The sequence below is a fragment of the Bubalus kerabau genome, chromosome 20 (genome assembly GCF_029407905.1).
Source record: "Bubalus kerabau isolate K-KA32 ecotype Philippines breed swamp buffalo chromosome 20, PCC_UOA_SB_1v2, whole genome shotgun sequence".
In the NCBI taxonomy this organism is placed as follows: domain Eukaryota; kingdom Metazoa; phylum Chordata; class Mammalia; order Artiodactyla; family Bovidae; genus Bubalus; species Bubalus kerabau.
Window position 1 is genome coordinate 56,644,082 of NC_073643.1, and position 27,143 is coordinate 56,671,224.

Here is a 27,143-nt window from a genome sequence, read left to right on the forward strand (position 1 = left end):
ACAGAAGCTGAGGAATCACGCGGCCCAGGTTCTAAATGCGGATCCTTCCCCTAGCTAAGCAAATGACTTTGACTTTACAGAGAGCCAAGCGTGTGCCTGATGTTAGGCTCGGTGCTTCTGTTCATTGTCTGATTTAACCCCCCAGCAGATGGACAGGGGAGTATCAGCAAGTCCACTTTAAAAGTGAAGTCCTGGAGGGCTAAGTGATGTGCTCGGATAGGTCACATGGCTAGCAGAGACAAGATTTGATCTTACACTTGATCTTAGCCAAAAGGCCGAGAAGCGATCAGAGACAAGATTTCGACCCAGGTCTACAGAGGGTCGCAAAGAGTCAGACACAACTGAGCAATAAAGCACGCACGCTACCTAGGTGGCTCCGCAGCCAGTGTTCTTCCCACTGGTGAATGCAGAGCCTTCAGTAAGTGCGCCTCCACCCGCCTGCCAGCCTGAGTGCGCACCACTTGCCCAGCGCTGTTGGTGGGGGATGGGAGGTGGGGCAGGGGTGGGGGAGAGCAGAGCCAGGTGGACAGAGTTTGCGTCACAGCCCTGCCTCCAGCGTGACCTCGGGTGTGCGCCTTTCTTTGCCTTGGAGCTGCTTCCTCGGCCTTCACCGCAGGGTCGTTGGTGCACACATCTCATTGGGTTGCTCTAGACCTTGAATGAGGCGATGCCTGTAAGTTACCTGCTTGTCACACAGTAAACACACAAATTGCAATTGTTTTTATTGTATGGCTGTGATTTCTATAAACCCATGCTCCAACTTCAAAGAGTTTTCAGTCTTGTGGGGCAGTAAGACTGGATTCATTCACTTGAAGATAATAACAGGATTTTGTAGTATAGGTCACGGGGCCCCCAACGTCTAGGCCACGGAATGGTACCTCATGTCAGATCAGTGGTAAAATTAGAAGTAAAGTGCACAATGAATGTAATACGCTTGAATCATCCCCAAACCATCCCCCATCCCCACCCTGGTCCATGGGAAAACCATCTTCCATGAAACCAATTTTTGGTCCCAGAAAAGCTGGGGACCACTGGGTAGGTGATGGCCCAGTCACTGCTGGGATGGAGTTTCAATAAGGAAGTTGCTGTGGACCACAGCATTCTGGAAGGGCCTCCTGGGAGGAGAGGTGAGTGGCACGTTGAAAGCCAGCCATGTGGAGGGCAGGGCTGTGCCTTCCAGGGGTATGGAGAAGGGGCACCAGGGGTGGCTGTGGAGGCCGGGAGGTGACAGGCTGGGCCAGGCTCCAGAGTTGGGCTAGACTAGGTCCTGTGGGCGGCGGGGAGCCATTGAGAGTCTTGTGTGTACTTGTGTGTGCTTACTCGCTCAGTCATGTCTGGCTCTGAAACCCTATGGACTGTGTAGCCCACCAGGCTCCTCTGCCCGTGGGATTCTGTCCAGTATTCTCTAGGCAAGAATACTGGAGTGGGTAGCCATTTCCCTCCTCTAGGGGATCTTCCGGCCCAGGAATCGAACCCGTGTTTCCCACATCTCCTGCATTGCAGGCAGATTCTTTACTGCTGAGCAACTGGGGAAGCCCTTGTGAGTTCTTGAGCAGGGGTGTATTGGAGAGTAGAGGGGTCACTGATAGGCCCTTACATTGCTGTCTGTGCTGGGCAGCATCTCTCTTCCTTCCTGATTGACAGCAACTCTCCCCCCAATGGATAATAAACAAGACCCGCCCCCCACCACCTAGTGAGAACATAGCAGCAGATGGTAACTCATTCTGCAGAAGCCAGACATGACTGGTCCTGAATCACAACCAAGCTGTGTCACAGTTGGACTGGCCCAGTCCTCTGGTGGTTATCATATCAACACCAGGAGGCCGGTGCTGACTCCCTGCCTGCCCTGGCACCACGGCCTTTATGAGCCCTGTTGATAGACCCAGCACCCCTGTAGATGATGAGGTTTGTAGTACTGCCCCCTTACCACCTGGAAATGCAGGTCGTCAATAATCTACCAGCCCAGGTTAAGTCCAAGAAAATCTATAGAATACTCCCTCTATATTTTAAAGGACGAGCAGAAAGGAAGAAACATATACTAAAACAACATGTGTTTCGACATGTTAACGCTCAGGTACAAACATGCCAGACTCAACAGGGGCGGACACCACCCCGGTGTGATTGCATTCGACTATGAGATGGGAGAGCCGAGGTTCCACTGAATGTTGTCGATTCTTTTTCTCTGCAGTTTACATCTTGAAATAAGAGCTGAGCAATACATTATGATAGAATCACCATGAATGCCACAGCCACAAGTGTGGACTTAGGAAGAGGTGGCACTGGCCACTTGGGTTCCACCAGTGGCATTGACAGTAGTGACATGATTTTCTCAAGTGATGGATAACGTTTGGTAAAGCACCAAATTAAAGAGAGCACAGTCCACTTTCCATTCACATGGTAAACTGCATTTCTGGAACACTCAGTTTCTATTAAAATGAGATGCAATATACTTTGAGGTTATACATAAAACAGAGTTAGATACTAGGCTTAATAATTATAAGCAGGACTTCTCTGGCAGGCCAGTGGTTAAGACTCCGAGTTTCCAATGCAGAGGGGCGCAGGTTTGACCCCTAGTTGAGGGACTAAGATCCCACATGCTGTGTGGCATGGCCAAAAAAATATTATAAGCTACACACATGAGTGTCTGGTGGCACATTTGGAAATCCTGAGAAACAGGGCAGTACTGTTGTGGGGGACTGTGCCCATGCATGTAGGATTACCAGCTTACCTTGGTCATTTAAATGCTGACCCTCAGTCTTTATCGTCACCTAAAATAGCCCTTGGGCTTCCCCGATGGCTTGGCAGGTAAAGAATCCACCTCCAATGCAGGAGATGCAAGAGATTCAGTTTCTATCCCTGGGTGGGGAAGATCCCCTGGAGGAGGGCATGCAACCCACTCCACTATTCTTGCCTGGAGAATCCCATGGACAGAGGAGCCTGCTGGGCTACACTCCATGGGGTCACCAAGAGTCGGACATGACTGAAGCAACTGAGCATGTATGCAAAACAGCCTTGTATGTCCCCTGGTGGCCCTGTAGAGGACAATACTGCTTTTGCAGCAACTGCCAACTTGTATTAAATTCTTTAAGCTTCACAACCATCCTATGAAGTCGATGTTTTCATTCCCACTTCCTGGATGTGCACACTGAGGCTTGAAGAAGTGCCGTTACCTGCTTAAGGCCCCAAAGCTGGGACCAGAGCCATCTTTTGTTTTTCTACCTCACCAGAGCATTTATTACTGAGTTCGTGTCTTGTGGGACCATGTGCCCTAGGATTACCTCAGCATGCATTTATTAAACACCTGCTGGATTACAGGCACCCTGGTGAGTCCTAGAGACAGAGGCAAATACCTAAGATGTGGTCCCTGTGGACAACGTGGGCTGGTACAGAGAGTGGACGGGGTGAGGGTTGTGGCTCAGGAGAGGAACAGAAAGCAGTTCAGAATGGCCAGTGCACAGGCTTTGAAAGGGGACAGAGAAACAGGCTGGAGTGGCAGGGAGGGGTGGCTTAGGAAGGGCTTGTAGGCAAGCCTCGTAATAAGATGAAAGCGGTGGAATGCCACAAAGGGCTTAACATAGAGGGGGTATCATGGCCAGGAATTCTTTATAGAAAGACCACTGTGGTTGCAGCGTGGGGAGTGGGTGCACAGGGGCCAAGGTTGCATTCCACATAGTGGTCATTTGGGAGAAGGTGGTGGCAGCTTTGAGAGAAGAGGGTGGTTTGGGAAATATGCAAGCGTGAGAATCCATCCATCCATTCCCAGTGCCTGAATGAAGAGGGCGTAGGGGGCTGGAGAGGCCCAGGCTGCTTCCTGGCTTGAGTGGCTGTGCTTGGTGGTGTCAGTGGTGGGTCAGGATAGTGTCAGAGTGGGGAGAGCTGTGGCTGGAGTTGGGGGAGATGTGCCTCTCTTTGGGGACCCAATAGGTTTGTGATGCCTCTGAGGCTGTAAGTAGGAATGTCTGGTGGTGGACAGGAAGCCTGGAGTGCTGCAGAGAGAGGGATGTGGAGGGGAGTCATCAGCTTTCGTGTTTAGATTTCTTAACCTGGGATCCAGAGATGCTTCAAGAAGCCCCCAAACCCCTTGGAATTGTATAAAAATGATGGGGTCATGAGAATAAGTACATTTTGTTAGGGTGTGAGTCCATAGCTATCATCTGATTTTTGAAAGGGCCTGTGTCCCCCAAAAGATGAGAAACTTCTGACATGCCATATTTCACCTGATCTGAGTTGCGCCATTATGGTCACTCAGTCGTGTCCAACTCTTTGCGATCCCATGGACTGTAGCCCGCCAGGCTCTTCTGTCCACGGAATTCTCCAGCCCAGAATACTGGAGTGAGTTGCCATGCCGTTCTCCAGGGGATCTTCCAAACCCAGTGATCAAACTCGAGTTTCCCACCTTGCAGACAGATTCTTTACGGTCTGAGCCTCCAGGGAACCCCCGAGAATACTGGAGTGGGTAGCCACTGCCTTCTCCAGGGGATCTTCCTGACCCAGGGATCAAATCCAGGTTTCCTACCCTGTAGGCAGATTCTTTACCTAAGTCTGAGCCACCAGGGAAGCCCATCTTATATACCAGAAGGTACCTAATGTGTCCAGTTAAGAAGAATGAACATCAGAAGCAGAAACACTACTAGTTAATCTGCTCTACATTGTCTTGACATTGGTTACTCCCTGTGACATGTGAGATACCACGTAGACTCCTGTTGCTTTGAGGGTTCTTTATCTCTCCTAAAGGCATCGGCAGGTTCTCCAGTCTGCAGGTGTGTTGTTTGAGGTGCCATAGTAATCAGTTTGCATGTGCTGCAGTAACAGCTTCATCTGCTGGTGGGTATCTTCTCAGATCCATAAAGTACTTGGTTGTTTCTTTGCGAGAAAATGTGTGATTGTTTCTCTCTAATGATTTATATCTGCTTTACAGTATCAACTTTCACCCCCATCTCTGAAACACAGTGTGATCTTTTTAAAAAAGACATTGTAAACCTTCAAACACCAATTGATTTAAATTGATTTAAAATATTTTAACCCAGCGAGCCCGTAACTCAGCCGAAGTGGTGATAATAGGATCAGCTCTGACCCCAGTCCCTTCTACTCAGAGGGGTGGCATCCTGATTTCAGAGATAATAAGGTGAATAGTGCTGCTGCTGCTAAGTCACTTCAGTCGTGTCCGACTCTGTGCAACCCCACAGACAGCAGCCCACCAGGCTCCGCCGTCCCTGGGATTCTCCAGGCAAAAACAGTGGAGTGGGTTGCCATTTCCTTCTCCAATGCATGAGAGTGAAAAGTGAAAGAGAAGTCGCTCAGTCGTGTCCGACTCTTTGCGACCCCATGAACTGCAGCCCACCAGGCTCCTCCGTCCATGGGATTTTCCAAGCAAGAGTACTGGAGTGGGGGGCCATTGCCTTCTCTGTGAATAGTGCTAAATGCATGCATCTTAGAGCTGATGGAATTAGAGCTCTGGGAACAGGTGGGATACCTAGGGAAAGAATTCAAGAGAAGGATGAAGGGTAAGGTCCATATAGTCAAAGCATAGTTTTTTCAGTAGTCATGTATGAATGTGAGAGTTGGACCTTAAAGAAGGCTGAGCACTGAAGAATTGATGTTTTCCAATTGTGGTGCTGGAGAAGACTCTTGAGAGTTCCTTGGACTGCAAGGAGATCCAACCAGTCCATCCTAAAGGAAATCAACCCTGAATATTCATTAGAAGGACTGATGCTGAAGCTGAAGCTCCAATACTTTGGCCACCTGATGCAAAGAACCAACTCACCGGAAAAGATACTGATGCTGGGAAAGATTGAAGGCAGGAGGAGAAGGGTGTGACAGAGGATGAGATGGGTTGGATGGCATCAGTGAATCAAAGGACATGAGTTTGAGCAAACTCTGGGAGATAGTGAAGGACAGGGAAGCCTGGTGTGCTGCAGTCCATGGGTTGCAAAGAGTTGAACAGACTTAGCAACTGAATAACAGCAAAAGATGTGGGACTTTGAGAGCTGAGAGATGAGGGAAGTAGAGAAGGGCTAGAAGGGGGGCCTGGAGGGGAGCAGGAGAGGAAGGGCCCCCTGAAGCTGGCCACGCCTGCAGAGGGCTGTGAAGGGCTGCAGCACAGTGGACCCCAGCTATGTATCTCTCTCCCTTTCAAAGGCTTTATTCATTTGAATTCAGAAGCTGGACTCAAAGAGGATGCAGTGAGGTCATCATGTAGGTGACACTGTTATCCAAGAAAGAGACACAGAGGGAGGAACAGATTGGGGGAGAAAGTGACGGTTTTGATTTTGAGCATGTGAGATTGTAGATAGGAAATCCAAGTGGATGTACAGAAAAGGGAGTTGAAAATATGGGTCTTAAACTCAAGAGATACCACTGGGCTGGTGAGAGACACTGAAGACCATCAGTGCATCAGTGGCTCCGAAAGCCATATGTGTGTGCTCAGTCACTTCAGTCGTGTCCGACTCTTTGCGACTCTGTGGACTGTAGCCCACCAGGCTCCTCTATGAGGATTCTCCAGGCAAGAATACTGGAGGGGTTGCCATGCCCTCCTCCAGGGCATCTTCCCGACCCAGGGATCGAACCCATGTCTCCTGCATCACAGGCGGATTCTTTACCACTGAGCTACCAGGGAAGCCCTCCATAGGAGTAGGTAAGAAAAGCCATGGGAGCGTGTAGAGAAAGAACAGACGTGAGAGGAGGCCGGTCTTGCAGGAAGCAGCTTAGAAATCTGCAGACGCAGCAGGCAGCCGCCAGAACAACTAGAGGGCAGGGCTCGTTCCCCATCTACCTTTGCATCTACTGTGTCCACTGCAGTGTCTGGCACATAACAGATGCTGCTGATCAAAATTGGCTGACTGGTTGATTAGCTGATGGAAAGAATGTGTGAGAAAATGAACCTGTAAATGACTTTTAAAAAATCATGAGGAAAGGAAGCAGGAAAGCGAAACTTTCTAATGGGGATAAGTGTTTAAGCTGGGAACTGGGAGAAAGACAAAGGCTAAGAAGCTATTAGACTTGACTTAATGGGGGCCTCTGGTGTCCTTGGGGGTGGCCCCTGGGTGGAGAGGTGGGAGATAAGGCACCTGAGGAAAGAAAAGGAGGTAACGTAGATTGTTCTTTTAACAAATGAAGTTGTTTTGGAAGGAGCATGTTATGGCTACTGCAGGTGGTCTGGGAAGGACCTGTGTTGCTCTGGACGCTTGAGGAAGGGCCCAGGAGAGCCCCCAGTAAGTGGCCTGTGGAATAGACGGGAGGCAGTCTGTCTCAGTGAACAGGTGATGTTTAAAGGATGCAGGCAGCATCTTGCCTTTCTGGCTAAGACACAGCCCCCAAGCATGGATGCTGTCCTCTCTCCTCCATCACCAAGAGCGTGTTGGAGATTGGAGGAAGAGGACACAGAGTGGTATTTCTGGCCCACCAGCCTCCTTGCACCTGTAGAGCCCTGCCCGGGATTTAAGGGTGTGTTTTCATGGCGCCCTTGGTTGCCATGGCGACAGCAGCCTTCCAGTCCAAGGGAGATGGATGGTGTTTAAATCATTATTAGCCAAGGTACCAATGTGTTTTCCAGGCAGTAAATAATAGCTCCTAATGCTGGTGAAAGCTTGGCTGGGCACTGCATGGAATACTTATGTCATTTGGACTATTCTGGGGATTTGTTTTCATTTTTGTGGTCTTCACGGTGGAGCTATGTAAAAATCAATAGCATTGACTCTCCCACTAATCTTAATTCACCGTGAAATAGGCTTAACACCAGACTCCCCTTCCAGTGATTTTTCTTTTTTAGATGTCCTGTGGACAAGGACTTGATTTGGGCTCAGCCGTCTTCATGCGTGTCGTTGTTCTTCAAGTCTCCTGCTTGCTCCAGGCCCAGCTTCCCTGTCCCTGTGCAGATCTTGTTTCTTTCTTTGAGGTGCGGTTCTTCCTAGGCTGAAGCTCTGGGTGCTCACTCTTCTTGCTGTGAGGAGTTTACTCACAGAGCACACTGTAGGTCCAGAGTCCTTGGAGCAACAGGACAGCCCATCCCCCTTCAAAGCCCAGCTCCAGGAGGACCTCCCTGGGAACACCACTGCCACCTGAGTTGCCTCCACGTGTCCCTAAGCTCCCATTACCATCCACCGAATGGTCTGTGGTCACGACTGTCACTGTCTGGGGCTGGCTCATTCACCAGCATAATCTCCAAGGCCAGCCCAGCAGCTGGCACCCAGGGGGGCTTACAAAACAGCTGGTGAATTGAACTGGACAGAAAGCCCTTCACACTCAGATGGAGAGGATCGGGCAAGAACAGAGCCTGTTTGCACCAAAAGCCCATTGTAGACTCATGGGAGTATGTCCTGTTCTGTTCCGTTCATTCCTGCTGGGTTATTGGGGTTTGTGTGTGCTCATTCACCAACTGTTTACAGCCTTCATGGGCCTCTGCAAGAAGCAGTCAGAACCGCAGAGATACGGCTCAGTACGGGAGAGGCAGGCACAGGAGAGGGCAGAATGAGAAAAGAGCTCAGTAGAGAGAGGAGGCTCTGAGAGGTGTTGACAAAGGGCCGCTGTGCCCGCTGCAGTGGAGATGCTCGTCCCCGAGGGAGGTGGGAACTCAGCCATGTTCCATGGACTTCAGAACCTGCTTTATTATTGTTCCCACTTCACAGAGGAGAATATCAAGCCCTTGAAATACATAGAGCTTGCCCCAGATCAGTCACAGACGTAGACAGAGCCAGAAGTTAGTTTTTGTACTTAGTTTTCCCAGAAAAGTGAAAGTGTTGGTGGCTCAATTGTATCCAATTCTTTCCAACCCCATGGACTCTAACCCGCCAGGCTCCTCTGTCCATGGGATTCTCCAGGTAAGAATACTGGAGTAGGTAGCCATTCCCTTCTCCAGAGGATCTTCCCGACCCAGGGATCAGACCTGGAACTCCCACATTGCAGTGGCGTCTTTACCATCTGAGCCACCAGGGAATTCACCATGTGGGAGGATGCCCTGATCCCGTACCTGTGTGCCATGTCAGCCAGTGTGCTGCAGACTGGGGAAGGCGCCTTGCCTTCCTGCCTAGGTGGCTTCATGCTGAGTCCTGAGAGACACAGTCACTGAACTGGCCTTGAAGGCTGGCAAGGTTTTGATGAGTTCAGAAGGGGGACAGGACCTTCTGTGTAAAGGGAATGACAGAAGGAGAGGCTTACACGTGGGAAAGTGCAGGGTTCGTTCAAGGAGCACAGGGAGACCTGGTGTGAGATGAGGCTACAGTTGAACTCCCTTTGGGTCTAGGTAATGGCTGGTGACAGGCTTTGGAGCTGGGTGGATCTGAACTTGAATCCTGCCTTTTTCTAGCTGGGCAACGGTGGGCCAAATACTCAAATCTGGGTGCCTCCATTTCCACCTCGGTAAGGATGACACTAGTTCCCATCTTTGAGAATAAGTAATGTGTGTAGTTGGCATTCAGTTGCTCAGTCGTGTCCAACTCTTTGCAATGCCATGAACTGCAACGCTCTAGGCTTCCCTACCCTTCATTGTCTCCCAAAGTTTGCTTCTATTCATGTCCACTGAGTCAGTGATGCTATCTAACCATCTCATCCTCTGCAACCCCCTTCTCCTTTTGCCTTCAGTCTTTCCCAGCCTAAGGGTCTTTTCCAGTGAGTCGGCTCATTGCATCAGGTGGCCAGTGTATTGGAGCTTCAGCATCAGCCCATTGAATATTCAGGGTTGATTTTCTTTAGGATGGACTGGTTTGATCTTGCAGTCGAAGAGACTCTCAAGAGTCTTCTCCAGCACCACAGTTCAAAAACATCTGTTCTTCAGCATTCAGCCTTCTCTGTGGTCCAGCTCTCAGGCCCATACATGACTACTAGAAAAACCGAAGCTTTGACTATATAGACCTTCACTGGCAAAGAGATGTCTCTATGTTTTAATACGCTGTCTATGTTTTTCATAACTTTCTTTCCAAGGAGCGAGCATCTTTTAATTTCATGGCTGTAGTCATCATCGGCGGTGATTTTAAAGTCCAAAAAAATAAAATCTGTCACTGCTTCCACTTTTTCCCCCATCTATTTGCCATGAAGTGACGGGACTGGATGCCATAATCTTAGTTTTCTAAATGTTGTGTTTTAATCGAGCTTTCCCCTCTCTTCTTTCACCATCATCAAGAGGTTCTTTAGTTCCTCTTCACTTCCTGCCATTAGAATGTAGAGCCAACAGTAATTATTTTTCCCATCATTGTATCTTTACTCGGTGTCTCCTGATCTTCTATTTGTCCCCACCCAGCACTTTCCCTCTTGAGCCCTCTGCTTTCAACCAGGATGTCCCTGACTACACAATAATAAAACCATGGAATCTCAAAGTCAGAACAGGCCATGGGTGAGGGTGATCTTTTTGGTCTCAACCATCAGCCAGAAGTAAGAGTAACACTATTCACTGGTCTCCTAAGATGTTAGTTTTCTTGCCCACAATATCCCAACCCTGAAGATGACATTAGATGTTGAGCAAATCCTTCTGTCTTGACCTCACCAGGTCTGGGAATGGCATTTTGGGGTCAGTATCTGAGAAGTCTCTGCAAGTTTCTTACCATAGGCTGCACCCAAGCAGCTTGGCTGCAGAGAACAGCATGTTTCCTCATGGAAATATTGCTACCCTGCTAAAGGACTGTCAGGCTTCCCTGGTGGCTCAGTGGTAAAGAATCTGACTGCAATGCAGGAGACTCTCGTTCAATCCCTGGGTTGGGAAGATCTCCTGGAGAAGAAAATGGCAACCCACTCCAGTATTCTTGCCTGGGAAATTGAATGGACAGAGGAGCCTGGTGGACTGTAGTCCATGGCATCTCAAAGAGTTGGACATGACTGAGGGACTAAAGCACCACCACCAAAAGACTGTTACCTCCTTGAATAGTGAATACCTTCATTATTTTCTTTTTAAAACATTATTTCCTGTACCTATTTAGGATGTGGTTACTTGAAGCAGAGGGAATGTTGTATTTCTTCACTTACTATTTCTGATAGACTGGTCTAAGAACATCTCTGAAACTGGTGACGAGGAGAGGTGTGTCTCTGGTGACCTCGCTTTTCCGATTCTCATCCTCCTGGCATCTTGTTCCTGGAGATCAATAGCATCTTAGTGGCGGTTCTGCCAGACTGTTTGGCACCTGCTATAGCGTTCTCTCATGGGAATTCAGGTAGTACTCTCTCAGAATCCCAATCTGGGAAAAGTCTGTTGGTGTTCAAAGCAGTGGTTCTCTTAGCATTGAATGTTCAATACTGTGCTTTCCAACCATATAGGATGTGCAGATATACCCCAGACACAGAGGCAAGCATGGCTGAAAGGAAAGGGGGACAGGGGCTAGGCTACCACAGTGTTTCCCAGTCTGGGGTAGCTGATAATAAGTTGCTGCCCAAAGTCAGGCAAGATGGACCCTTGAGGTTAAAGGACAGACAGAGGAGCACAAAGAAGTTGAAAGCAGGATGGTATTGTGTGGCCATGTTTGAGGCAGAGAGCCCGGCACATGTGGTGGAGAAGGCAGACTTCTGATCACTGACTGACAGCTCTGTTCTGTTTAGTTCAGTCGCTTAGCCATGTCCGACTCTTTGCAACCCCATGACTGCAGCACTCCAGGCTTCCCTGTTCATCACCAATTCCCGGTGCTTGCTCAAACTCATGTCCATCAAGTCCGTGATGCCATCCAATCATCTCATCCTCTCTCGTCCCCTTCTCCTCCTGCCTTCAGTCTTTCCCAGTATCAGGGTCTTTTCCAATGAGTCAGTTCTTCGCAACAGGTGGCCAAAGTATTGGAGCTTCAGCATCAGTCCTTCCAATGAATATTCAGGACTGATTTCCTTTAGGATTGACTGGTTGGATCTCCCTGCAGTCCAAGGGACTCTCAAGAGCCTTCTCCAACACCACAGTTCAAAAACATCAATTCTTCAGTGCTCAGCTTTCTTAATAGTCCAACTCTCACATCCATACATGACTACTGGAAAAAATCATAGCTTTGACTAGATAGACCTTTGTTGGCAAAGTAATGTCTCTGCTTTTTATTATTCTGTCTATGCTGGTCATGGCTTTTCTTCCAAGGAGCAAGCGTCTTTTAATTTCATAGCTGCAGTCACCATCTGCAATGATTTTGGAGCCCAAGAAAATAAAGTTTGTCAGTGTTTCTATTGTTTCCGCATCTATTTGCCATGAAGTGATGGGAACGGATGCCATGATCTTCATTTTTTTAATGTTGAGTTTTAAGCCAGCTTTTTCAGTCTCCTCTTTCACTTTCATCAAGAGGCTCTTTAGTTCCTCTTAGCTTTCTACCATAAGGGTGGTGTCATCTGCATATCTGAGGTTATTGCTGTTTCTCCTGGCAATCTTGATTCCAGCTTGTGCTTCATCCAGCCTGGCATTTTGCATGATGTACTCTGCATATAAATTAAATAATCAGGGTGACAATATACAGCCTTGACATACTCCTTTCCCAATTTGGAACCAGTCTGTTGTTCCAGGTCTGGTTCTAACTGTTGCTTCTTGACCTGCATGCAGATTTCTCAGGAGGCAGGTCAGGTGGTCTGGTATTCCCATCTCTTGAAGAATTTTCCACAGTATGTTGTGATCCACACAGTCAAAGGCTTTGCCATAATCATTAGAGCAGCAGTAGATGTTTTTCTGGAACTCTTGCTTTTTCGATGATCCAGTGGATGTTGGCAATTTGATCTCTGGTTCCTTTGCCATTTCTAAATCCAGTTTGAGCATCTGGAAGTTCTCAGTTCATGTACTGTTGAAGCCTAGCTTGGAGAATTTTGAGCATTACTTTGCTAGCATGTGAGATGAGTGCAATTGTGCAGTAATTTGAACATTCTTTGGCATGCCTTTCTTTGGGATGGAATGAAAACTGATCTTTTCCAGTCCTGTGGTCACTGCTGAGTTTTCCAAGTTTGCTAGCATTTTGAGTACAGCACCTTAACAGCATCTTTCAGGATTTGAAATAGCTCGGCCAGAATTCCATCACCTCCACTAGCTTTGTTCATTGTGATGCTTCCTAAGGCGCACTTGGCTTCAGACTCCAGGATGTCTGGCTCTATGTGAGTGATCACACCATTGTGGTTATCTGAATCATTAAGATCTTTTTTGTATAGTTCTTCTGTGTATTCTTGCCACCTTTTCTTAATGTCTTCTGCTTCTGTTAGGTCCATACCATTTCTGTTCTTTATTGTGCCCACCTTTGCATGAAATGTTCCCTTGGTATCTCTAATTTTCTTGAAGCAATCTCTAGTCTTTCCCATTCTATTGTTTTCCTCTATTTCTTTGCATTGATCACTGAGGAAGGCTTTATCTCTTCTTAGTCTGTGACTGGGAACAAAGCAGTTCTCTCTCAAGCGTCTGTTTTTTCTTCATCTGCAAAATGAGGATAGAACTTATTCAAGTGGTATGCGGATCAGTTAGAGATCTTCTGCGACATATCTCAGGCACCAGGTCAGAGCTCAGTCAACCTCAGTGTCTCCCAAGCTGCTGGTAGCTAGCTCGAGGAAGGTTCAGCCCAAGTCAGAATCAGGACCCCGGAGAGATCCCAGGAGTCCTCCTGGTCCTTTGAAAAGGCTTGTGTTCTAGAAAACACTGTAGTTGCTAGGATAGACCTCAGCAATCGTCTGTCTTTCTCAGGGATGTGGGAAGGGCTCTTTCTCCTGGCAGTCTGCAGGGTGATTTTAGGGATGCATGAACCTAGATTAAAGAACATCACATCATGCCCATGTGTCTTAAGGCAAAAGGTGCAGTAAGCTTTTTAGCTATTTTAGTAACTCTGACACTTGCTAGTCTTGCTTTTGAACTGAGAACACAGTGCAGACTCAGAGCCTTTGGCTAGAATTTAATCACATTTTATCTTCGTTGCATTTATTTTTGCTTTTACCTTCTGTTTGTGGTAAGAGATAAAGATTTTCAGTTTATGGTGAAAAAAAATCACAGTTTTCTTATTATATACTATTTATTTAATGCAAGAGAGCATAAAGATGACACATGTATATAGCAAAAAAAAAAAAAAATTGGGAAGATGGTAAGAGTGATTGCACTTTAGATTAGTTTACCCTTGCCTCATTGTCCATGGTAAAATGCCAGCCCAGAGAGGGCATGTAACTTGCCTATGCTGCCCTGCAAATTGTGTCTTCTGACCCTGTGGTCTTGGGTCCCTGCCTCTACACCACCCTTCCAGCTCAGTGCCTTTTGATTGATGCTTCTAGCTGACTCCATCAAAGGGACAGCCCTTCTGAACTTTCATGGCATTCTCAGTGATGACACAGTTCCCTCCCCGTCATGAAATAAATAGCAGTGTCCTGGAAGTAGGGAGAAAACACCCCACCATTCCAGTATTGGAATGCAAATGAGCAATTAGAGTCAATTAAAACAGGATACAGTATAATTACCACAAATTGTGCTAACCTTTATATTCAGTAGGACTTGACCTGCTGAAAGGAAATTAAACAATAGTTTAAAAAAAAAAAAAAAAAAACCTCTTTCTTAATCCAAGGGTGTCCTTTGGTCAGGAGTCTCCTTTCAGAGGCCCTCGGGGTCTGACAGCTGAGACCACCCCTTCCCCCACGCCCGCCTCTCCGGGTCCACACCACTATGACAGTGGCCAGGAACCGGCCGGCCAAAACAGCACCTTGTCAGGGACCTTATTTTTGTCCGTAACCAGATCCTGTATCTTTAGCATAATGCCTGAGCCCTGCTTGGCTCTTCCAGACGGATCCTAGGGCCTCAGACACAGTGAAACTAAACTCTGCACCTGGACGTCTTAGCCCTCCATCATTGAACTGGTCCATCTTTTAAAGCCATATCTACTGTGGTTTCCTTATTCTTGTGTGTGTGTGTGTGTGCACACACGCGCGTGCTTAGTTGCTCAGTCAGTCGTCGGTGACTCTTTGTGACCCTGTGGACGGTAGCCTGCCAGGTTCCTCTGTCCATGGGATTCTCCAGGCAAGAGCACTGGAGTGGGGTGCCGTGCCTTCCTCCGGGGGATCTTCCAGACCAAGGAACTGAACCCTCATCTACTGTGTCTCCTGAATTGCAGCCAGATTCTTTACCTGCTCAGCCATCAGGGAAGCCATGAATGCTCCTTAAAATCCGATGCAACTTTCTGAACCCCATTTTATATGGATCTGGTGTTTCCAGTGGACAAAGCACAGGAGCTGTTCTGAAGACCTACATCTAACCTCAGGTTCAGGTATCAGCCTGCTGATTTGTCTCTCACAGATGTTTTTTGAGCTCGTTTTGTGAAACATAGGCTGGCCTGGGCACTGTGGATACAGCAGGGAAAGGAAAAGATGAAACTCCCCTTTTTTTGTGGAACTTGCATTTTGGAAATCTTAAACTGACACAACAGTAAGATAAACAGCTGACAGAGAAGAACTCTAGTGCTGGGAGGATGCAGGCATGAGTGGGGGTGGATGTGGGTGGGGTGGGGGTTGGGGGAGGACAGGGCACACGGGGTGGTTTCTAGTGAATCAGGCAGCCCCTGACGTGAGACCAAGGAACTTCAAACCCACCGCTGGGGCCACCCTGCCTAACGTGGACAGTAATGGCACCAGGACATCACAGCTGGAAGGCAGGGCCCCTGCCTTTGAGGGGCCCTCAGAGCTGTGGGGAGTCGGGCATACCCAGGACTGACGCTGTGGGTGGCCCAGGAGCTGGGGGTGGACGTTCGGACAAAGGGAGGCATGAAAAGGCAGGGAGGCCTGCAGGAGGCCTGGCCTGCGCCCCAGCAGCGAGGGGCCTGGCACAGCTGAGAGCGGAGTGGCTGTGGGGGGGGAGGCGGTGGAGGCTGGTTGAGCCGCACGGCAAGTGGGGGCAGTGCCAGGACTGGAGCGCGGGGTCCCTGACTCAGAGCCCAGCTCTCGGCTCTGTATCCCACAGCCTGGGTTGTGTGCCTGGGGGTTGGACTCAGGGGAACAGGAAGACACATGCCAGAGTTTTCTTTGTAAACCTCGGGCCACGGAATGGGGCTGTCACATGGCTGAGAAGAAGGGTGATGGAGGGCCCCGATGACAGGGATGAAGACGGGGCTGTAGTTTCAGAATACAGTTGGAAGTCAGGTTGGCAGGACCTGATGCTACTGCTGAGATGCGGAGGAAGCAGAGGGAAGTGACAAGGCTGACTCCAGCCTGAGGACCAGGGGACAACCTGGAGGTGCCTACACGTCCCAGGGGACCAGATCTGTGCTTGCGTCCACATCATCAGCTGGTTCCATACCTTCCCCACCCGACTGGCCTCTCCCGTTCTCCCGAACCTCAGAGACCCAGCTTCAGCCTCATTGACTTGGCCAGGAGAAGGCCAGAGCCCTTCCTGAGACCCTCCAACCTGTCTCTCTAGCCTCTGGCCCTGGTTTTGTGCTGCTGCGGTGGGCTCTTGACCCCAGGTTCTTCATCCATGTGCGCGCATCCGGCAGTTGTTTCCTTGAGCACAACACCTGGTCTCACCACTCTGGGGGCCAGAACTAAGGATCCGCAGTGGAAGACAAAGGCATGAGTGAAAAATGGGCTAGAGCAAGGGGAGCAGATAGCAGTCTTGTCCCAGCCGGGAGCGGTGCTGCCTAGAGTCCCGTGCAGAGGGTTCTGGGGCTGCATCCAGGCTTAGCTGCAGAGGAAGGTGGTCCATTAGTGATATCTGGCATGGACATGGGAAAGGTGTGGCCGCATGTGAGCCATTTATAGGTGTGCTCTCGATGACGTGATCTGTATTGTTTGGACAACCTGTAGCTACTCTTGGGAGAAATTAAAGGTGATGTTCACGTATTTGGGATGGCTGAGGGGAGAGACAGACTGGGACAGCCTTTTAGGAGAGCTGGGTCAGCACTGCATCTCACCTTTCATAGCACTCTCCACTTGCGTCCATTACGTAATGATGCCCCTGAACCACCTTTTGTACCCTGACTCTGGGCTCTCAAACATTGGCTTACAAAAGGGATTGTTCTCGCCAATGCCTGCCAGCCAGCGGTTTCCTTCTGGCAGCCTGACTCATTGTCCACACCGTGGTCTTTGGGCACCGTACCTGAATGTTTTATTTCCCTTACGGTTTTACAAAATGAATGTTGAAAAGGAGGGTGTGGGTACCAGTGGAGGGAGTAGAGTTCTCCTAAATGTCGTGTGGAAGCAGAGCATCCATTTAGGACTCTGAACATTGGAATTGCTTCAGAATAATGATCAGCCACTTCATAAATCGTGCCCCTGTGCTGACTGTCTGCTCTGTGTGCTTCCAGGACACTGCAGACATGTGTGCGGCCAGGTTATACATGACACCTAATGACACACCATTGGCCCAGTCCACTCACTACAGACCAGGCAGAGAATAAGCAGAATGTCAAGTCACACCAAGATGGTCCCACAGATTGAAGGACAAATGTCTATGATTTTCCTTTGTTCTTACGTTTCACATAGTAACACTTCTTCCCCCCTGATTTAGTGAGCATTGAGAGTTAAACTCCAGAAATATCATTAATCGGGTCCTAGGCATTCTGGATAATTAATCTTCCACCATATAGCAGAAGCAGAAGTGGAAATTATACAATGAAAGCAATAGAGTTTAGCCTCCCCAGCTTCATAGACATAAGCTAGTTGACTAGGGGGCCTTCATTTTGAAGGCAGGAGAATCAAGCTTTTACCTGAAATGTTGAAGATCTATAATAGATTGTGCTAAGGGAGGTGGAGATTCTATAGCACTCTTAGCTCTCACTCTTAGCAACACTTTTTGCTGATTGGTCTCCAATTTATTATTAATATTACTATTATGTACGTAGTATGTATACAGCCCTATGACTAGTCCACCAGACTCCTCTGTCCATGGGATTTTTCAGGCAAGAATACTGTAGGGGGTTGCCATTCCCTTCTCCAGGGGATCTTTCTGACCCAGGGATCAAACCTGTGTCTTCTGCATTGGAAGGCCGATTCTTTACCCCTAGTGCAACCTGGGGTGTTTTATTATACTACTAATAATGACTGCTGGTCTCTCGTTATATATTTAACTTGCGTTTACCTTCTCTGGATTACATTTGTGATGGCAAGAGATTGTTCGCATTGATTACATGGCGTGTGGATTGAACACGGATGCCAGAATCTGCGGGGCAGGACTGTGGGTGGCCTGAGGGTGGCGTGGTCACCGCAGGCTGGGGACAGTGTCTGGAAGAGGTTATCCAGCCTTCCAGGTTGTCTCAGTGGCGGGACCCATGGACACCACCCCCGCGTGGTTCTTATTTTTTTATTTTTGAGGACTGAGTTAAAATTACCAATCAAATGACTCGACTTCTCTGAGAGTCACATCTCTAAAAATGGGGGAAATAACACTGAATTCGCATTGCTGTCGTGAGAGTCACATACACAGCCCAATGGTTGATCACATGACCTTTACCACAGGCCTCCTTCTAAATCCACATCAGCTATTCCTTAGCTGGGCCATCCTGAGTTAGCGTCTAGGATGCTAGATATCTTCTTCATATCTAATAAGAGGATAAGCCTACCTATCTGAAGAATGAATGACTGGCGTGTGGAAGTGGTGAATAAACATAGCCATTTCTGCCGTCATGTGTAAAGTGTCCAGCATGCAGTAGGATTTTATTTGTTCCTTCTTCCTTTTCTGCAAGTTTCCTGTGTCCTGAAACTCCTCTTCATCCTTTATGGGTCAACAGCTGGATCACCTCCTCGGAGAAGCCCTCCCTGCCTGTCCCTGAGGTTAGCTACTCACTTCTCTGTGCTCCACCATCCTCTGTGTTCCCCCAGTTACACAGTGGATGCTGTATCTACCTACATACACGTCTGTCTTTTCTTTTTTTTTACCAGTGGGGAAGCCTCTTGAACAGAAACCTGCATTCTGTGACCACCCCCCACTTAATCCAGAAGTCTAGCTCAGTGTTCCATTCATAGGAGTGTTGGGGGTGGGTGTGAGTGAGTAGAGAGATGAGTAAGTAAATATTGTAAATAAATGAGTAGCGTGAAGGCCTGAGCCACTGGTAGAAGAAACCCTGCCTTGCAAAGGGGTGAGAGGCTCCAGAGTGACGGAGGGATTAAGATCATACGTAGGTCCTTTACCTAGGAATCGGAGCCTCTGGGCCATCCAAAAGCTGGTGTGCGTGATCTGTGAACGGAGAGGGGGAGTCTGTCCACAGTTGTCAGGAGAGTCTCTGAAGTGTCTGCGGCCCCCAGAGGTTAACAAGTTGCTGCTCTAAATAGAGGAGCCAAGTGATTGGAGGAGAGGATGTGCAGGAGGACGAACGTGACTAGGAGCAGGTACTGAGTCCCAAGGGCACCCCGGGCAGACAGGAACTCCCGAGATCCATCACCCTGTGGCCATTTCCTTCGAAGCTGCTCTTGCTCAAGGAAGCTTGGGGAAGATTCTGTCTCTTTCCGTGCCTTGATTTTTGCACAGAATCCTTGGGCTGCAGGGGCCAATCAGGCTCATCAGTCTCCTCCTTTCAGGTGGACCATGCTGGAGTGATTCCAGGAAAACAGCTCCCTAACAGCTCCCCAGCCTCCTCTCCCCTTCCCATTCCCTTCTGTTTTATTCTATCTTCTTCTGTCCTGTCTTTGGCTAAGAAAACTTGATTTTCTGTTAAGAGCAGTGATTTTCAAAAACGTGTGTCTTGACCCATTGGTAAATTGAGATGTGAATTTAAAGGATCATGACCAGTTTTGTTTTTTTTTTTCAAATGGAACCAGCTGATAGGAAGTCTTAGAGTACATCACATATGTGAGATGAGCATGAGTCTGCAAAACTTCCTGTCTTGGCTCTTCGTGTGTATGGGTTGTGGTATTGTATGTATATATTTCTTTGGTGCCGGTCAGAAGAAGATTGGAGAGGACCACTGATCCAGCACCACCCATGGGCTCTCAGTAGATGCTCACTGCAAGATCTGGCCTTGAGGGGAGAACACATATGTTAGAGCTCTTGCTGCTGCACTGGGCAGCCCTTTGCTGCCGGCGAGAATTTGGGGGGGCGGCTACTGTGTTGCCCATCATCATCACCCCTTCTTGACCCTTGCCCTCCTCTCCTGGCAGGTGGTGTATGTCACCGCGACGTTCCCCTATGTCATGCTGCTGATCCTCCTGATCCGAGGGGTCACGTTGCCCGGGGCCTCCGAAGGCGTCAAGTTCTACCTGTACCCCGACCTTTCCCGGCTCTCTGACCCACAGGTAAGAGTTGCTGGCTCCGTTCACAGCCACCTGCCACCTCCACAGAAGCTTCTCCATGGAGGCTTAGTGGCCCTGTCGAGTAGTTGGAAGGTCTGTGGCCTCCTTTTCAGAATAATGCTTCTCAATGCATAAAACGGGGAATCAGATATATTGAAATACAATCACCAAAACATGAGAAAAGACAGATTTTGTGACACGGTCAAGTAGCAAGCGACTTAGCACAGCACAGTGTAGCAAGATCCAGCATATGATGAATAATTTCCATGATTTCAAAGCAGTGATGAGCATAAATGGTATTTGGAGATATCTATACCATGATATGAAAATATCTGGCATTTCTACTGCTAACAGGGCTTCCCTAGTGCCTCAGACAGTAGAGAATCCACCTATAATGCAGGAGACCCAGGTTCATTCCCTAGGTCAGGAAAATCTCCTGTTGAAGGGCATGATAACCCACTCTAGTATTCTTGCCTGGAGGATTCCATGGACAGAGGAGCCTGGCAGGCTACAGTCTTTAGGGTTGCAGATAGTTGGACACAGCTGAGCGACTGAGCACACGTATGCATACTGCTGCTTGGACGGTGGTCTATTGCCTGCATTCATAATCGAAGGAATTGCTCAGTTAGAGGCCAGTAAAAATTAAAATATACTTTTCCCCCCACCTGAGAACACAGATCTCTGCAGCCATGGTTCTCTGAGAGAAACTGGGTCTTGGTGATTTTCTTTGCAGGGGGTTTGCTCACAGAAAGAAAATAACCAGTGACCCGTGAGCAAACCCCCCGCAAAGAAAATCGCCAAGACCCAGTTTCTCTCAGAAACTGGCCAAGCTGTTAGTTGTCTTTGGAAAGGCATCAGCCATTCTGAATCCTGGGTGGAACTGTTTATGCTGAAGCATCTCCAGGTGGGCAGGGGTGGTGTGTGTGCCTGAGGGTGTTAGATAAGAGATGAAGACAGCATCTTAGGGGATGCTGTCCCCTAACAACCCCCACCACTTGTTAGAAAGCCCTGGGGAGCTTTAGAAAATCCCAATTCCCAGAGCACAACCCAGAGCAATGAAAGCAAACTCTCTGGGTGGGGGGGTCCCAGGTCTCAGTGTTATTTGAGGGCCCCCTGGCAGCTCCAACATGTGAAATAACATACTCACAGATATCCCAGTGGGTGAGGAGGCGCTCGTTTTTCTGTGAAAACAAACACGGATTACAGAGTAGAGTGTAGAATCTGTGTTCAGCTGATTACAAAGCTTGCAAGAGATGTGCCGAATAAAGAATATAGTCATGACCTGAAAGTAGAGAGTTACTTTATTTGGTGGGAATGTTTAGGACTCCAAGCCTGGAAAGACCAGCATCTCAGTAGCTCTGACAAAACTGCTCCAAGGAGACAGGAGGGGAAGTCAAGCTATCTACAAGTTTGCAACAAAGGGAGCAGGTGGTCTGAACAGCAAAGCTCATATATCAAGTTAAAGAATTTAGCATTCTATATATGGGAAGATGCAAGTCTCTAGGCTCACTGAATTCATTCCTTTCCTATACACCTCAGCTGTTTAGGGACAATCCTGTCCCCTTCCTCACCTTGCTTCTTGCATTTCCCCCAGCGCCTCAGCAGTCACCTTGAGGGGTGGCAGCATCTGCTGGGTTGCAGTTTGGGGAGCCCTCATTCACATTTGGAGGCCAGAAATCTCTGATGGCTGTGCCATTTCTTGTTTGTTAATATGGCAGGAGATATTTTCATTTCACAGATGTCATGCCTGTGGTCTCGGCTGAGGCTGCCCCCTGTTAGGAAGGTAGGAGTGGGAATGTTTGAGAGGCCTGGTCTGTGCAGCTCAGGTATAGCTCATTATGGTGGATTAAAGCGGGTGGTGGCACGGGCCTGTGTGTTCATTTCTGTCTCAGTTTGCCACACCGTGAGGGCCCCGAGGCTCAGACCCCACCAGGCTGCTGACAGCAGCCACCTGAGTTGCAGGCAGAATCCCTAGGAAGAAGGAAATGAGCTCCTGACGGTTGGCCTCTCCAACTCCAACCTCTGATGCCAAGGGCTCAGTTGAAGAAGCAGTTTTGGAAAACAGATTTCCAAAATCACCGGTCTGTGTATTTTTGTTATGTCCATGAATTCTGCCTTGACCCAGGAACGGCCATCCTGTTCTCTCCTCTGCTCACTGGCTTCCTTCTCCTGGTCCTCAGGGTCAGCTGGTCCCAAGCATCTCCCAGAGCTTCCAAACCTGGCTGATCCCCGAGACACCTGGGCACACATTGAGATGCATTGTTGCGGGGCTGAGATGGCACATGGGTGTCTATATTATTAACAGGCTTCAGTGACCACCCTGATGATCAGAAAAGTTTGTGAAAAACCGACTGTGATACCTACAGTCTTAGTGTTGTTCAGTTGCTAAGTCGTGTCTGACTCTCTGCGACCCCACGGGCTGCAGCACGCCAGGCTTCCCTGACCTCCACTATCTCCCGGAGTTTACTCAAACTCATGTCCTCTGAGTTGGTGATGCCATCCAGCCATCTCACCCTCTGTTGCCCCTTCTCCTCCCGCCCTCAGTCTCTCCCGGCCTTGGAGCCCTGCACGTGGACACATGTGCACACACAGACACATGCATGCCCACAGGCCGAAGAACAAAGGCGAGGCCAGGCGGTTCCCTGTTCAGACCATCTACCCTAATCATCCCAGTTACCTACCAGCTCTTCCTTTAATAAAGTGTCTGGGTCTCCAGCCAGCACTCACCTGCAAGGCTGTTCTGTGGAGCGTGACCACTTGGAGTGATGGAGCTGGGAGTCAGGGCTTGGGTTCTTCCTCTGGTCCTGAGTGACCTTGGACAAGTTCCTTCTCCTTTCTCCTTCTAGGCCTCAGTTCCCCACAGATGACATGAAAGGCTGAATTCACTCAATGGTTTTCAAAATAGACTTGGAGAGCCCTGAGTTTTCTATGAGTGTGGGTTGGCAAACTATGACCTTCTGGTCAAATTCAGCCCTCCGCCCATTTATATAAATAAGGTCTTACTGGAGCATTGGCCATGGTACTATTATTTTTTTACATATCGTCTGTGGCTCTCGAAAGGCAAGAATCAAAGATAGAATTGAGTAGTGGAAGCAGAAACCATGTGACTCCCTTTATCAAGGGTCCCAAGACCTCCCACCCTTACCATCCTGCATTCGGTGGAAAGGGATTAGCAAGACGTAGAAGCTCCTGTTACACAGTAGCTCAATAAATGTTTGCTGAATGAATGTAAGAGCCAGAGCTATTTTGGCTTTTAAAGAAATGTTTTGTTGCTTTAGCAAGAAGTCTAAAAACCTCCAGCTCACCAGATCTGTGAGCTGTAATAATTGTTGTTTCTGTATCAGTATTGGCCAAGACATGGATATGTTTGCTGTTGTTGTGTTGTCATTCAGTCACTAAGTCACGTCCAACTCTTTGTGACCCTGTGGACTGCAGCATGCCAGGTTTCTCTGTCCTGTACTATCCCTAGAGTTTGCTCAAAGTCATGTCCATCGAGTCGGTGATGCCATCCAACCATCTCAATCCTCTTGTCGTCCCCTTCTCCTCCCACCTTCAGTCTTTCCCAGCATCAGAGTCTTTTCCAATGAGTCAGGTGGCCAAAGTATTGGAGCTTCAGCGTCAGTCCTTCCAACAAATCTTCAGGGTTGATTTCCTTTAGGATTGACGGGTTTGATCTCCTTGCTGTCCGAGGGACTCTGGAGAGTCTTCTCCCACACTGCCATGTGTGTAGCTCCACCAAAAAGCAATAGTCATCGCTGATTGTCTGGTGCATAGATAAGGATAATGACCCCACAGGGAAAGGCAAACAGCACTCCATGTAGCTAGTGTTTTTGAAAGCTGGGTGTGTTGCAGGAAGGGCTCGGCATGGCTGGAAAGGGAGATGGGAGCAGCCCTGAACCAACTCTCTATCTGCTTTGGGGGCTGAAAGGTGGGCAGTGGAGTGTACAGGCACGCTGAGTGTATGTGAAGATTTCGACAATTCCTCCACCTTTGAAGATGGATGCACCATGCAAAGCTTGTCTCCTCGTGCCCAGAGAGGGCAGCCCATGAGCAGGGCAGCAGAGTCACAGGGTCCTAGCTAGAGCATCCACTTGGCAGGCAGAGACTCAGGTCAGAGAGGCTGGGACACTTGCCTGTGGCCACACAGCAACTGAGCAACCCAATGAGGACTTAGAGCCCAGAGTCCCTGGGTTCTGGGCAGGTCAACTCCTAAATGAAAGGAGGTGAGTATCCGTACCACCCAGTTACAACTGGGTACATGCTCCAGACCATGAAGAAGCCAAGGGCACTATTTTTTTTTTCATTTCTTAAAACTATTTTAATATCCTCCCCTCCCACCCCAACCCCTCAAATTGGGAAAGGCCAAAACAGTCTGCTGCTGCTGCTGCTGCTAAGTCACTTCAGTCGTGTCCAACTCTGTGCGACCCCATGGACTGCAGCCTACCAGGCTCCCCCATCCCTGGGATTCTCCAGGCAAGAACACTGGAGTGGATTGCCATTTCCTTCTCCAGTGAATGAACGTGAAAAGTGAAAGTAAGTTCACTCAGTCGTGTCCGACTCTAAGCGACCCCATGGACTGTAGCCTACCAGGCTCCTCCGTCCATGGGATTTCCCAGGCAAGAGTAATGCAGTGGGTTGCCATTGCTTTCTCCACAAAACAGTCTGGATGGGTTTAATTACCAGTTGATACATATTTTTTGTCATTGTTTAAAGTAAATCAACATTGTGGCAATAAGGGATTATCCTTGGAAAAAGTGAAACCCGTGTTGACAAAGTACATCATGGAAGAACTCCGCTTACTGATTTCACTGGCTACTTACAAGTCTAGAAAAGGTCACCATTCTGCCTGTTCCCTGGGGCTTATCCATGCTGTGGAAAGAGGCCTTGCCCACAGGCCTTGCTCACACTGAACCAAGCCCTGAACCCAATACGAGCACATGTGTCAGACACTCAGTGTATAGAATGAGCAAGACCCCCTTCCCTGCAGGGGTCCCACCGTGTGGTGCAAGAGAGCAGAGTCTCCCCTCCTCACCCGAGTTCCTCTCCCTGTGAAAAGAGGGATGTGGGATCAGGCAAGATCACAGCCTCCTCCTTCCTTTCTGTCTGTTGAGGAGAATGGGGCAGCTTGTTACTGATAACCATGCTTTTGCCAAAGCCAGGGACCGATCAGCCTTGTCTACATCCATCCCAGGGGATAGGTAGTGGCTGCACTCTTGCCATCACTTTCCTGCTCTTGTACCCAGAGGCTCGCTGGGTGGGGGCTTGGGGGATGCTGATGGCTGAGGCTGCAGGCGTTGGACAGAACCCCAAGTCGCCTGGTCTCTTCTGCAGCCTGCTGCAGCCAGCCCTGTCCCAGGGCTCCAGTGATAACTGGGGGGCTGCACCTCACTGTCAGAGCGTCACTTTTCTGCAGACATGTTTGGCGTTCCCTAAAGTCTGGGGCCTGTGGTGGGAGGGGCAGTGCCTGTGCGGGTCAACAGGGGAGGGGAGGCAGTGACGCACAGAAGGGGGGTCCCCAGGGTGTCTTCCTGCCCCATGGGGATGCTCTTCTGCCAGCATCCCAGCCAGGGTGACAAGGAGTTCAGATGCAGCCTCTACAGGGTCCAGGATCTCCGTTAATTCCAGATCCGGCCCAGCCCCCCTTCCTTCCCACTTACAAGGGGCTCAGACATGCCTATTTGCTGTGTCATTTACGTTTGCAAAAGGACACAGGGAGCCTGACTGATGCAAAGCTCTGGACACCAGCTCTCAGGGCCTTTAACAAGGGACAGTTCCCTTTGAGGGGCCCTCCTGGCCCCTCAGCTTGAGCAGGGATTCTCCATGAAAACTGATTGTGGGGCTGGGCGGGGGTAGGGGGGGTGTTCACAGCAGTCCCCTTCTCCTCTCTCCTAAGCTAGTGAGGCAGCAGAAAGAACTCCAGAAATGGAAAACAGGTGAAGAGCTGAGTGCTGGGAGCTGGGAGAATGCCTTCGTCATGGGACACTGTGGTGTCGAGAGAGCCATGGACGTGGTCTCCAGGTCTGCAGGGCTGTCGTGTCCCTGAGGGCTTCCCGCCCGCCTGGTTTCAAACTGCCGCTCCCTCCCACCCCCCCGCACATCCCACCCACCTTTCCGGCTCTGACTTCTCTGTGGCACTTGCCAACATTCAGACTTTATTCATTGTGTATCACTGTCTGCCACGCGTGACAGTGTAGGGTCCATGAGGGCAGGGATTGACCTGTTACAGTCACTGTTAGATCACCAGTGCCTGCAGGACCATACTTGCTCAGTAAATCTATTTTGAATGAATGAACGAAGAAAGGAAGGACAGTTCCCACCAGAGTCTGTGTGACTTTGCATTATGGTGACATAGCACATGCCATGGTTGGGGGTTCAGAGAGAGGGATTTTCAGTGCAGTGGGAAGGAAATTTGAGACTCTCCTGCCATTGAGTTCCTGGACAGCCTTCAGCCCATCCCTCTCTGACCTAAGGGCTGTCACCTGTCCACCCAGGTATGAACATGTGCTGCACACGGCAGCCGTGAAGCCAGTACGCCTGGGAAGGCAAACGCACTTTCAGTTTTCAGTGTGGGCGCCTGGCCAGGGCCTGGCACATAGTAGGGCATCGGGCACTCTGCAGTGTTCCTCCTTCTGTGTCCATGCCACTGGCTCTGGCCAGGATGAGCCCAGGCCCCACAGCCCAAGGGGAAGGCCTTGAACTCAGAACCGAGCGCCTCTAATCGCGGGTCCAGTAATTAAGTTTCTTGTCAAGCACTTGAAGCGACACAGCAGCTCGCCGCCTTTGTCCCCTGGCAATTTGCATTCCGTGGTCTGTTATAACTTTCTAAACATCTATTTGTCTTCTCTGTCAGCCCTGTGTTCTCTCTCAAGTGTGAAGTGCTTCCACTCCATTTTTCCCCCCCTCAAATTTTTATTTTCTGCCTTTTCAGTCTTTGGGGGAGTGGAGGGGCTCTTGCAGGAAATCACATTTTCCCTGCCCCAGATTTCTGCCACTCTCGCTCTTCTTTGTGTTTCAAGTGTGTGTTTTCAGGGCAG

At 49.2% G+C, this 27,143-nt stretch overlaps 1 protein-coding gene across 1 annotated transcript in view; it reads left to right on the forward strand.

Annotated features, from left to right (window-relative positions):
* Nucleotides 1-27,143, forward strand: part of SLC6A11 (solute carrier family 6 member 11) — a 122,986-nt gene that overhangs the window by 41,768 nt on the left and 54,075 nt on the right. The window contains exon 6 of the mRNA XM_055557868.1: nt 19,978-20,112. Coding sequence (XP_055413843.1) covers nt 19,978-20,112 — 135 coding nt within the window. The remainder of the gene's footprint in view (nt 1-19,977; nt 20,113-27,143) is intronic.